Raw genomic sequence first — 13,265 nt, 5'->3', positions numbered from 1 at the left:
TTTGTGTGTGTATTTTTCCCACACACACCTACTTTATGTATGAATTTACAGCTCCTGGTATATGACGCTGTCACACGACACCCCAATATGTGTTCAGCAACATCTCCTGAGTACAGTGATACCCCACATGCATGGGTTTGTCATTTTTGGGGGGAACTAAAAGGCCACATTTGGTACGTGTGCATTTTTCTAATTGGAAATTAGATGTGTGGCCATCCTTCCCCCCCGTGCTAATTGGGACATTGTTGAATCTGGCCAATTGCAATCACTGCAATATATTCTAGAACCCGTAATCTAAGCAAATAACTTAAATACTGCCCATTTAGCTGAATGAAGGACATTAGTGAATCCAACACTATTTGCCTCAATGGTGCACAGGGATGTATGGGAATTATTTTGTTATTTTAGAGATATCCAAGCTCAAGAAGATGTCACTTTTTGTAGAATATTTATTTAAAAGGAGAAAACAAAAAACACACTTCCATGGTGTAGGAAATGCATTGTATTAAAACAACTCGTTTATTGCAATAATAATAATTAAAAAAAATTAAATAAACCATTCACTACATGCTCAAGGTCAGCTCTTTTCTACAGTGTTAAGCCTTCATTCCTTTCATAATATTAAAAAAAGCCATAAAGAATCTACATTTAAAAAAACAGACCTGCTGTAGTTCAAACATTTTTACAATGGGGGAAAAAATAAAATTACACATTTCTAACTGCTGTAGATATTAGTAAACTGCAATACTAACAAACAAAAATAAACCACACATATATATTAAGGCTTCCAAAGACATTTCTCATAAGACTACCTTGGCAATTTAGCTTCAAAGATTAAATCTGTAGTCCCATGAATAAAAGCCCCCCCCCCCAAGTTTTCAGGATGTATTTTAAAAAAACAAAACAAAAAACGCATGACTTTAGTGTAAGGTAGGTAATTATAATTTTTGGCATGGCCTGCTGAAACATTGTAAGACTTTTTCTATACTAATACAGTAATCCATTATAAAAATAAAAAGGTTTATATTTCCCAATGGAAAGTGTAATCTTGTTCAAGGAACTACTAAACTACAAAAAACATGAAACTGCTTGAATCATATTGCAGAAACAGCAATGGAAAAGAATGCATGGAGCAATTTTTTTTTAAATTGAATACATTAACATTAAAGAAAAAAAACAAAAACAAAAAAATAAAAAATAATTGACTGAATAACGTTTAACGTGTTACTACACCAAGGAATCTTTTCACTTTTAAAAAGTTAAAATTTTTCCAGCATTCCATTTGAATGCTACATCAACAATGGGAGTTACTCTGTTTAATATAGAGTACCGGAAAAAATATCTTTAATCAAATATTTATTAATTCAAGTACTAGGACCACGCAGCTGAACATGGATAGGTTTCCACATAATGAATCCTGCAGAGAAGCATTATTTTAACAAATTTGCAATACATGTCTCCCAAAAACCCGGTTGTTAGAGAGTATACTTTGGGGTCTGTAGCTTGTCTCCACAGATAATCAATGTCATCCAAGTGTCCATGGGATGTGATCATTTTGCTGTAGATGCATGGGTGATAAGGGGCTTTTCCTTCTCCTGAGAAAAATACGTGATATTGAGGCACAACACCCACTTTATTAGCACAGATACCCATGAAAACATCATCTATGTATAAATTTGTACTTAATGTTTGTGATGCTTCATATACTTTTGCAGCCACATCTCTGGACACTACATATGCAGCCCCAGCAGTATAATCAGGATAAGAGGCCCACGGATACATTTCATACGAAACATAATACTTGCTCTTTTTGTTCCGTACGGGTGGGGATCCACGGTGAACCCTGCCTATCCAAAAGTCTTGCACCCCAATCAGATCCAAAATTTTCAAGTACGAGACTAGATTAGGGGTATGGATAAAGATGTCATCGTCGGCAGACATAACAAATTTGGCGTTGGAACAGTAAGAGTTCACCCACCCAAACTGTAATAGTAACTTCAGAGTAAGGTTGTGGAAAGTATCAAGGAAATCTTGTTGAACTAGATCATTGTATCTGGTATTTTCAGCGACCAGCTCCCTCTGGACAATCTGACTTTTGACTGGGTCACTGTCAATGCCCAGGGCAAACACAACCTTTATATTAGCTGCATGTTGCGATCGGATGTACAACTCATTACCCCAGGTTCTTCTAATTGCATCACGACGTTTCCGATTTTTAGGGGAAGTCTTTACAAACAGTAGAAGAAGCACATCTTCATTTTGGCATTTATCTTGGTTAGTCATCAAATATTTGTAGTTTCTTGTTCCATCAGAATTGCCATGAGTAATTGACAAGCTCTCGTTTATAAAATCATAGCTATTTATGAGGTATCTGTAGGAATACGATTTTATATGATTCACGAAATCGTTATCATCCTGAACCCACATAAGCATCAGGGACAAAACAAAGCATGTTGTAAGTATCTGCAGGAATTGGCACCGTTTTAACCTTCTAGCAGAGATGAGCATTATGACAGATTGAGGTGGTTTGATTACATATTCATATAGTTCTTCTCTTAGGAAGGCAAATCCAATGTGTTAGGGAATTCATTTTTAATTTCTCTAAGCAGCAATTAACAGGCGATTATGTTCATAGGAGCTTTTTAAAATATGAAATACCATGCAGGTGGCATTGTCTGTGGCAGAGGCTAAATATTCAAAATGTACTTTGGCATTGCAGCTCCTTACTTCAGAGAAGCCACCAGGACCTGTATAAAAGTTAAAAGGAAACAAAAAATAAATAAATCTCAGAGTCATCTTCAAGAGTCAATAGACTTTACGTGATAGATTCTTATCTGCATTCATTCGCAAATCATACTGTACTTCCTTAACACACAGTATAGTTAATTGACACTGCCTGCAACTGATGCAAATTGATTCTTCCCCACCACACACACACGAAAGATTCTCTTCAGGCGTTTTATCTGTTTACAGACATGTCTCAGAAGACGCAGGACCTATACATAAATGGACATAAAAAATAAAAAGTTCACAAATCAAACCCACAGGACAGGGATAATGCGGATACACATTGAATAAAGTGGGGAGGCAGAGAAAGCAATTAAAGTTGCAAACCTGTATAGCCTGTTATGGCTAAACCCGGCTTGAACTCATGGCCCACTGGAGCAAATACTTGGCAGGGGCAATCAAAGGGGCAGAAGTCTCCCTCTCGCTACTGAGATTTTATCCTGTTGGTAAGACAGCCCTCATAGCTGTTCTCCCTCCCAGTGTCACAAGCGTCTGTTTCCTTCTCTACCATTATCGTTCTTTATCTTTCAATCAAACTTAAACCGCCTCACATTTGCCTTTCTTACCTGGCATCGAAAGAGACCTTATCCAATGTACACATGTGATGGGAGCGGAGGGGGTATGTCAAGGGGTGCTTCATGTCGTGAAGCCTTTCAACTGCACACGGTCTACATCTAAGCCCAGGGATATAACATTACATTTTACCGTTCAGCCACTCTCAGACTATACCCATGCCAGTTTATGCAAGAAGGAAGCATAAGAGGTCATAGTCCAAAATTAATAGGATAAAGCTTATCAGAAAAGATACCTGAACACAGCTAGGAAGGAAGGTAGGGTAGGGTAGGATTTTAAATTTAAAAACCAAAACAACGAAGTGCAGGAGGCACTGGAGTGGAAATGCTAGGAGAGGTCATTGTCTAAAATTAGAAGATTTGAGACACCTGCTTTAATGAGCAGAGGGAAAGATAGAATAACCTAGGCACAGCCATAACTGCTGATACAGTGCAAGGTATGAAAGCCATGAAATGTTTCAGGATTTATAGCAGGTGGAATAATGGGTAGCCTAGAAGGGCCAAATGTCCCTTATCTAGTGTGCAGTTAATAGGATTCTTTAGCTCACTTGTGCCAGCAGGCGTCACAGGGGTGAGATCTTGAAGTCACCTTACGCAACCCCAAGCACTGGCAGCTACAGAACAGTCCCCTATGCAGACAGCATTAAACATCCATTTTATTATTACTGGTGTCCGATTAAAAATAAATTTTCAGTGTTTAGATAATACAGTATTTTCCGGCCTCTGTACATCTTAGCCGTTTTATCCCAGTCTATTAGACAAACACCCTGAAACCTTATTCTCCGTGTGGTAAACAATACAAAAAGCCCAGTCTTAACCATCTAGACCCTCTCACTAATAAATGGGGAACAAGCCCCATTAGCATTGCCATTTAGAATCAGCTCTGTATGGTGTTTGAGCAGGGGAAGTCTTCCCAAAATTTCACATGACCAACAATGGCAGCCTTCAGATGAAGGAAGTTTATTCAAACACAATCAGATAGAAAAACTTGGTTTTAAGTGGTAACCTACATTACTGTATACAGCACTGTATTATGATAAAGGAGATTCCCCCCCCACCCTTGGATTTACCCTTTAGGATCTTAAAATTTAATAGCGCAAAATTAAACAGTAACATGTTTCTAAAAATAGTCCCTCACCAAGTTAGCACCTTAAAACCTTCATGAGGGTTCTACGTCATCATGAAAAGAAGAAAAAAAACCCTTTATTGACAGCATACAACGTCAAGAATAAGATAGCGGTGGGTGCCCCAATACCCAACGATGCAGCTGTGTAATAGAATTGCAAAAAGGATTTTCTAATGATCAATGAGACTTTTAAACTTAAACTTGGACTACTACTTTGTCTTTTCCCAATTTCAGTACAGGTATGACACATTTTACCCTGGGTTGCGTTTCTGGTGTAAAACGAAGTAAATATATAACGGGAACATACATGCTTTCTCGTTCTCTCAGTGCCTCTCTAACCTTTTCCACAGAACACAATCACAGTTGCTTGGTCATTAGATATATCATAAAAAAAGCACAATGCATAGGGTCACAGCTTTAATCTGTAAAATCCACGGTATGCCAACTGCTTACACCAGGGGTAGGCAACCTTCGGCTCTTCAGATGTTGTGAACTACATTTCCCTTGATGCTTTGTCAGCAGTATGACTAAGAGCATTATGGGAGATGTAGTCCACAACATCAGGGACAGGCGCGGACTGGCCATGGGGCACACCGGGCATTTGCCCGGTGGGCCGGATTGACTTAGGGGCTGATGGAGCTGCAGCTCCAGGCCCCTAACTTAAAATAGGCCCAGTCAGGACCGGACTGACTGGGCCTATGCGGCCGTCTATAACGCAGGGCAAAAGGGGCACCTGCCCCTTAACCCTGCAGCAACTGCGACCGGGCCCGCCACTCTAGGGGGGCCGGGCAACCCCCACGATTAATTCGGCGGGTGCCCGCTACTTACTGGCAGACGCGCGCGAGCCGAGGATGCTGGGGACGCAGGAATCCAACAGAATCACGTGACGTACGCGAGGTCACATGACCCTGCTGCGCATCTGCTTCCTCCTGTGCATTAGAACAGGTTGATCTGCGAGCGCCGAGCGGCACATACTTTTTACCTCTTCAGTTGTTCAGGTAAGGGGAGGCTGCATGATGGAGTATTTGAGATTGAGTGAGTGAATTAATGAGTATCTGTGAAGGAGTGGGTGAATGAATGTGAATGAGTATATGTAAATGAGCGTCTGAATGAGGGAATTAATGAGTATCAATGTATGAATATCTGAATGAGTGAATGGATTATCTGAATTAGTGAGTAAATATTTGTGAATTAATATGTGTGTGTGTGATAGCATGGATGTGTAAGGGGTGGGGCAAAGATGCCACAGGCGGGCTGTTTTGGTGGCAAAGATGCCACAGGCGGGCTGTTTTGGTGGCAAAGATGCCACAGGCGGGCTGTTTTGGTGGCAAAGATGCCACAGGCGGGCTGTTTTGGTGGCAAAGATGCCACAGGCGGGCTGTTTTGGGGGCAAAGATGCCACAGGCGGGCTGTTTTGGGAGCAAAGATGGCAAGTCCTATTCTTCCAATCTGGGTCCTAGGCAGGTCTGGGTGCCAGGTCTGATTTGATACTAAAGGGGGGTGGCTGGCATAAATCCACAATGTAGGGCTGGCTGACCGGGCAATACGCAAGGGTGTGGGGGCATTAATTCACAAGCGGGTGCTGGCTGGGGCATCAGTGCATCACATAAATCAATACTAAAGTGGGGCTGGCTGGGGGCATAAATACACAATGGGGGGCTCTCTTGAGTGCATAAATACACGTCGGGGCTGGCAGCATCAATACACAAGAGAGCCAGCTGCGGCCATCACCTAAATCAAAGGGAAAGCGTCTGTGGAAACCCTCCGGATGCGCGTGTCAGTGTGGCAGAGCCTGTCCTGGTGTTTGTGTTTAGGTGTCAGTGTGGCAGAGCCTGTCCTGGTGTTTGTGTTTAGGTGTCAGTGTGGCAGAGCCTGTCCTGGTGTTTGTGACTGACTGGGTGGCAGAGCCTGTCCTGATGTGTATTTAGTCATCTGTTTTCTGGCCCTTTACTTTCTGTAGGATTAAATTGAACTATTTAATTTTTACTTATCCAGAGATAAAACGCCCTCCTGAATTTGTCACTTCAGAGGTCAAAACATTCTAGGCCCAGCAAAAGTAAAAGGTATTGTGTTATTTACTCTTATTTCAACCTGCGTATCTTATTAAAAAGGATTTGTGGCACTAGATTGTGGCTTCAGGGGTCCCGTGTATGCTGACTTTTGTTAGTCACATTGCTCAGCCTAGAGGATTGGCTGAGCGCCGCAATTCAGTTGGCGTTGTCTGAGTTTCTTAGTTTGTGACTGGCTGCGAGAGAGGATCCAGGTCCCCTGCAGTGCTGCGGGGAATTTGGATTTTAGTGTGCAACTTCCACTACTTCACTTCCATCTGCCCCAACAGGGGTTAATATATCAACAGAAGAAAAACAGGGCAAATAAGCACCACTGGGTAAGCTTAGCCTGGAGTATTATCTTTATTTTTTTGCTTATTTGCCCCATGTTTCTTCTGTTGATATATTAACCCCTGGTGGGCAGATAGAATTTTTTCGGGATCTATTAATTATGTGCATTCTTGAATTTTTTTTTAATTGCTGTAATATTTGATTTATTGCTTGTATTGTCCATATTTATATATATTGATATTGTATTATGTATTATCTATTTTTTTTGTCTATTTATTAAAGCATATATTTTCATACCTATTTTAGCGCTGTCAGTTTTTCTTATATCTGGGGGGCATAAGACATATCTGGGGGTATAAGGCATATCGGGGGTAAAAGGCATATCACGAGACAGAGTGTCATATAGGAGGTATAAGGGATATCAGGGGGCACAGTGGCATCTCTGGCATATAGGAGGGTATAAGGCATTCCAGGGGCAGTGTGGCAAGCTGGGGGCAGATTTGCATAACTGGGGGGCTGGTTGTCAAATAAAAAAAAAATATAAACAAGAGGCATTTTTCTCATAGTTTTTACATTAACTAATATTTACTAGTAAAGCTTTTTTTTTGGTATTTTGGTAAAAAAAACAAAAAACTTAGTTTGAGAAATGCGTTTTGGGTTCTTGTACCTTATAAATATACCTTTAATTATTATGTCAGTAAAATAAGAAGGCGAATAGAGAAATGTGATTGTGATAAAGAGATAAAAGTGTTAATGACACATCTTATAAGTTTTTATTTTAAATAAACGAAAAATTTGAATTTTTTTTTTTTTATCTGATTAATCGATTAATCAAAAAAATCATTGGCCAACTAATCGATTATTAAAATAATCGTTAGTTGCAGCCCTAGTTCAGAGGCCTATTCAAGCCCTCCATTTTTATGGGGCATTTCAGCTTTAAAGATTGTTTCCGTGTAGTGCTGTGAGTTTGTGACTGATATTTAATGTGAGATATATATATATATATATATATATATATATATATATATATATATATATATACACACACACACACACGTTTGAAAAATCAGTGGCAGGTTGTTTTTGTTTGTCTGTTTTTCATATATATATAGATTCATTAGATAATAGGATGTCTTCCAAAAGGTACTCTAAACTTTGCTGCCTTGATTGCAAATTCTGTCTAATTTAGAATCTCTTATCTCCTGCTCTAATAGCTTGTAGTTAATAGTTGTAGCTAATAGTTAATAGCTTGTTATACCCAGACAGTTTGTTTTGTTGTTTTGTTTTTTTTTTTCTACAAAGTTTCTACCTCTTTCTAAGTACCAACTAAATGGTCAAAGATTTGTTTTGATACTATTTTGAATCTTTCATTAAAGATATAGCACTTTATAAATTGCATGACGTTATGATTCATTTATTATATATTTATGTAATGCTAATTGATTACAGTGACAAAAGCATGCTGAAATATAACAAGAAATGGTATATTATATTTGTCAGAATTTGGTTTAACAAAAAATAAATAAATAAATAAAAATGGGCTGCTCAGTCTTAAATGCCCGAGCCTATTTTTTGTCCCAGTCCGGGCCTGATCAGGGAGCCTCAGTTTGCCTACCCCTGGCTTACACAACACAAAACACAAGTGTCTTTGGGGTCACTTCAAGCAACTGTGATTAGGTTGGGGAACCCAAATGTGCTCAGAGCAGAGCATGGTGGTGGAGTTGGATTAAGAGTGCAGCTTTCCTTCTATCAGTTGTTCCCTTTTGTACTTTAACTCCACTTTTTCTCCTTCGTGCACTCTGTGTCTTCGTTCATATAAGAGTTACTAAAATTATCATGGCCCAGGTTCTACACAAAGTGTAAGACAAACGAGATGACTTGCTTTAGCACTAATAGAATCTATAACAAAACAAGGCTCAACCCCCCCCAAAAGGAATATCCAGGCTCCAATGCACTCAAAACGTCATCTCTTGCGGTTCTTCGTCTTCTTATGGTCATACTTTGTGTTACTATCTTCTTGCACCCATTGGACTTGTGTATCAACACCTCACCCTGGGTAATGTCACATATGTCAGGTCTTTCTTTTAACTATCTACAAATTTAACACTTTTGGAACTACATGCTGGACTAGAAACATTCTTGCTGCCGTTGGATATCCAAGCCCTTTCAAGAAATAATTCCTGCAAAGTTTGGCGATTAACAATCACTTGTCCCTAATAGCACTAATAGGTTGCCGACATAACCATGGAAAGCGATTCTCAAAGTCTATATTGTTTTTATTTGATTAACCTTCAGATAAAAATAACAAATCCATCTAGGTTTAAGGCATACTAAATATACAGCACCTTTATATAGGTAGTATCAAGGGACCAACTAAGTCACCTTCTCAGCGCATGCTTTTCCACTTATGGAAACTCTAAAAAGTTTCACACCAGTAAGGTATTTCCCCAAAGAAAAGCTAAGCCTGGCCTTTGACATACATCAGCTACCCATATATATATAGGCTACTTTCTGGGCCAAAATATTTAGGCGTTCTTTTTCACGTAGTCACACACTCAAACATAGCACCCACACAAACCAAGTCATCTTTGTGGCATCATAAAACGTACTAGCAAGTCAATCCTCTATCAGTAAGATCTTAAACTGCACCACTTGGAGGTCAGATAAACTTCATGAATTCCAGTAGAACCTTGATCTTTTCAGAATTCCCTGTTCTATGTTTTGGTATAGACAGCCGACTCTCACTAACAAGTTGTTTTAAGTTAATCAATGATGGGTAGAGGAAAGAAAACCATTCACACACACACTTTATACTTCTGCCCAGCTTTGTATGTACTTTAGGCTACTTATGCCTTCAAACTTTAAGGTAAAGAGCTGCTAGCTTCAGGCTTACAAGGAAGTAGGGACAATCTCAGAATCCTCATTAGATGTACTCGTATTTAAAAATTCTAGTCCCACAAAAAGATGCTTGTACACAGATGCTTGTTCGCAGTTTCAGTACTGGCAGGGAACATAGAATTGGATAAAACTTGGCAGGGGGAGACGCACTGAATACTCTAGCTACTCAGCAACATGCTGATTATTGTTTTAAACTGTACTCAGCATTTTGGTTTTTTTATTATCATTGTCCAATAACCCCTCACCCCCTTTTTCCAGACACCCCTTTGGGAATGCTGCACTAGCATTTGTATTGTTTGAGGAGTTCTGACAGGCTTAGTTTTTTAATCCAAGCTATTTTCATTCAGCAAGTTAACAGATAGTCGAAATACACTGCGCTGCCTCAACCGAGTAAAAGTTCTGGCCATCTAAAACATTCACCAAAATATTGTTATTAGTGTTATTTGTATATAATGTTCTATTGTTACCATAACCAAAGAGATGTGAGCGACTGTTTCTTTGCTGGTGTCAAAAGAACATCTTCTATTCACCAAGATCCAAAGTAGAAACCTGTAACACACTTGCTGGACTACCTTGGGAAAATGCTGTAGCCTAACTAACCCTACTTTCTCTGCAAGTCCTACCAGAACCTGACCCCATTTTAATCCATGGCAGCCCCAAAATTCAAATTCACAGGTGGCCACGGAGAATCTGGTAGAAGGAGAATACCTCCCATGTGTCCGATGTTGAGCTGGATATGAATATATCCTTACTGATGGCATTCAAATGCACCATGCACAGGAACTACACTTAAGTATGCCTCCTGCTGATACAATTCTATGCAGCGTAAAATGCAGGGGTGCATGGACTAACATACATTTTATATATATATTTATAAAATATTAACTATTTTGGGGACTAGACTGCCTCTTAAATTGAGAAAGCACAGTGAACACATCCCCATTGCATATGAATGCAATGCAACATCATGCATGCACATTGTGTAGGTACAGCGTGCCGCCTGCCATAAAGCAAGTATCAGCTATTAGCATCGTGAACAAGTAGCTTTCCCTAAGTGGGGGTGGGGAATGCTGCTTACAGGTATAAGACATAGGTTTTGGGACAATCTGGAATGTGACCATTCTGGTTCGGAAGGTTTGATCAAAGGAAATCTGCACAACTCTTTCTATAATGTGCTGGCTTCCAGAAGTACACAAGAATATACCAGTCAATATCCTGCCCTCATGTACCTAACTATCTGGTAAAAAAAAAAACGTAAGTGATGTGCAAGACGTAACCTAAAATTTGCAGCTCTGCTCAATGTACATCATAAAGGAGGAGAAGTCAGAAATACTACCATAATTTAATTTTTTTATTGATATGATGGTAGAATGTGAAACAAATGCCAATTGGTTCCATTTAACCAGAGAAAGGGTATCAAAGGAAGCATTTACAATTTGCATGAAATAGTTTGACAAGAATAGGTTTTGACAATGACTCAAGGATTTTCTTGACTCTGTAACTAAAACATGAAGGAGGAGAGTAGATATCGCTTATCTACATTTTAGTATGAAGTTTGATATTTAGAAGTCTTATACGAGGGTGTCAGTCTTTTGGATGTCAAAATAGGTGAATGGATAAGTTAATGGATGAGTGACCGGAGGCAGAAGATTAATGGCATGTATTTAGAGAAGACTTGCGGGGTACCTCAGGGATCAGTATTGTCAGATATGTACTTTTTAGTATTTTTATTAGTGATGTTACAGAAGGTTTTAATGGTAAGGTATGTAATTTTGCAGATGATACATAGGTCTGCAACAAGGTAGACTTTATGGGTAGAACAAGTCAAATGGTGAAGGATTTAAGTAAATTAGAAGAATGGTGGAGTGTGGCAGCTGCAGCTTAATGTTGATATAAAATAGTACACTTCGGATGTAAAAATTTGAAGGCAGATAATAGCATTGAGAACAATGTTCGGCAAGAGAGGGATTTAGGAGTCATTATTTCTGGTAATTTAAAAAGGAAAGCAGGCAAAGCAATAAACCATTGCAAAAAGCTAGCAGAGTGCTGGGTTGTATAGAGAGGCATAAGTAGCAGGAAGAGAGAGGTTCTTCTGGTCAGACCTCACCTAGAGTACTGCGTACGGCCCTGAAGACCCAAACTCCAGAAGGATAGTGACAAACTGAAGAGAGTACGGAAGAGAGCGATGAAATGCTAAGTGCTTTGCAGGATGGATTAAATAATCTCGATATGTATAACTTGGATGAGGGGAGATGTCATAGAAACATTTACATACCTAATGGGATTTAACAAAGTATAGCTTTGTTGAAAGGAGGAGAAATGTTAGAACAAGGAAATAATTGCACACCATAGGGTCAGGGGCTTAGATGTAATGTGAGAAAGTTCTACTTTACTGAGAGTGGTAGTTAAATAGATAGAACAGCCTCCCAGCACAAGGGATGAAGGGTAATACAGTAAGTGAATTTGAACGGAATGGATGACTATGGGACCGGACCAAGGACTGACTGAGGCTTGAGTCCTTGCATCAGGAAATGCTGAATGTTTCTATTCGGTGCATCTAGACTGCCCTTAATCAGTCATTGAACACATAAATTCTTAGTAGCTGTAAACACGAGACAAACAAAATGCATGACAGTTTCCCTTTAATTAACTTCTGGTTATTTGTTCTACACTAACCCGTTTAAGATTACGAGGAGAATGTTGACCAGTTTTTTGCCTACAGAACCAGAATAAATGCTTATCAGACTACCTATTAAAATGTAACAGTGAAGCAACTCCTGTTTATGTGTTGGCATTCTGATGGCATCATATTTTAGCTGTCAGAAACAACTATTGCCTCACTGTTCTGTGCCGATGCATCAGGCATTCGCTCCAACGCCTTGGCTGCAGGAGCACAACACAAGCAATGTCACAGAAAATGAATAGACTTATTTATTTAACTTAACACTCGGCTTACCTCACCTGTACCCTGCAAAAGGCAAGACGGCTACCAGGCAACATCATGTTTTTCTAAGATGGGGCACATTATGAGGTATAAAAAAAAAATTAATTATAAAATATATATATAAAAATTACACACTTTTGTATTCATTTTAAATGCATCAAACCTATTAAAACAATTTAACAGGTTTAATGAATTTAAAATGAATACAGAAGAGTACATATTTTTTTGTTTTTAAACCTCATGATTGGGGTTTATTTTTTATTTTTTTTATTATACATAAATGGGGGTCTGTCTTCATGCATTGTGGCACATTTAAAGCACGCTGCTTCGATCTGTCTACGGAAAAGTACTGATTCAGGACTACATTTGTTAGTCTTTGTAATCAAAAGGAACGGGGGGGGGGAGTTTTGATCTTAGGGTAATATTTTATGACCAACTGCACATTGTATTATATTTTTTTACTATGACATTGGTAGAGGGAATCAGGATACTGACCCCCCCCCCCCGCCCGTCCACACCGAACATATGTAGTGACATTTGCTGCATATTCCAAAAGTTGGCAATGGCCCTGAAAAAGTATAATGGACACCGTAACAACA

The 13,265-nt window shown here is 39.2% G+C and overlaps 2 protein-coding genes across 2 annotated transcripts in view; one reads left to right on the top strand and one right to left on the bottom strand.

Annotated features, from left to right (window-relative positions):
• Nucleotides 1-13,265, top strand: part of LOC149282169 (guanine nucleotide exchange factor DBS-like) — a 92,757-nt gene that overhangs the window by 27,263 nt on the left and 52,229 nt on the right. The gene's annotated exons all lie outside the window — the stretch shown is intronic.
• Nucleotides 1,372-2,508, bottom strand: LOC149282171 (lactosylceramide 1,3-N-acetyl-beta-D-glucosaminyltransferase-like). Its single transcript, XM_089498542.1, has one exon. The coding sequence runs from the start codon at nt 2,506-2,508 to the stop codon at nt 1,372-1,374; it is 1,137 nt and encodes a 378-aa protein (XP_089354668.1).

The sequence above is a fragment of the Sceloporus occidentalis genome, unplaced genomic scaffold, assembly GCF_023333645.1.
Source record: "Sceloporus occidentalis isolate IW3139 unplaced genomic scaffold, rSceOcc1.0.p SCAF_121, whole genome shotgun sequence".
NCBI classification, from domain to species: domain Eukaryota; kingdom Metazoa; phylum Chordata; class Lepidosauria; order Squamata; family Phrynosomatidae; genus Sceloporus; species Sceloporus occidentalis.
This window is presented reverse-complemented; position numbering and strand designations above follow the sequence as displayed.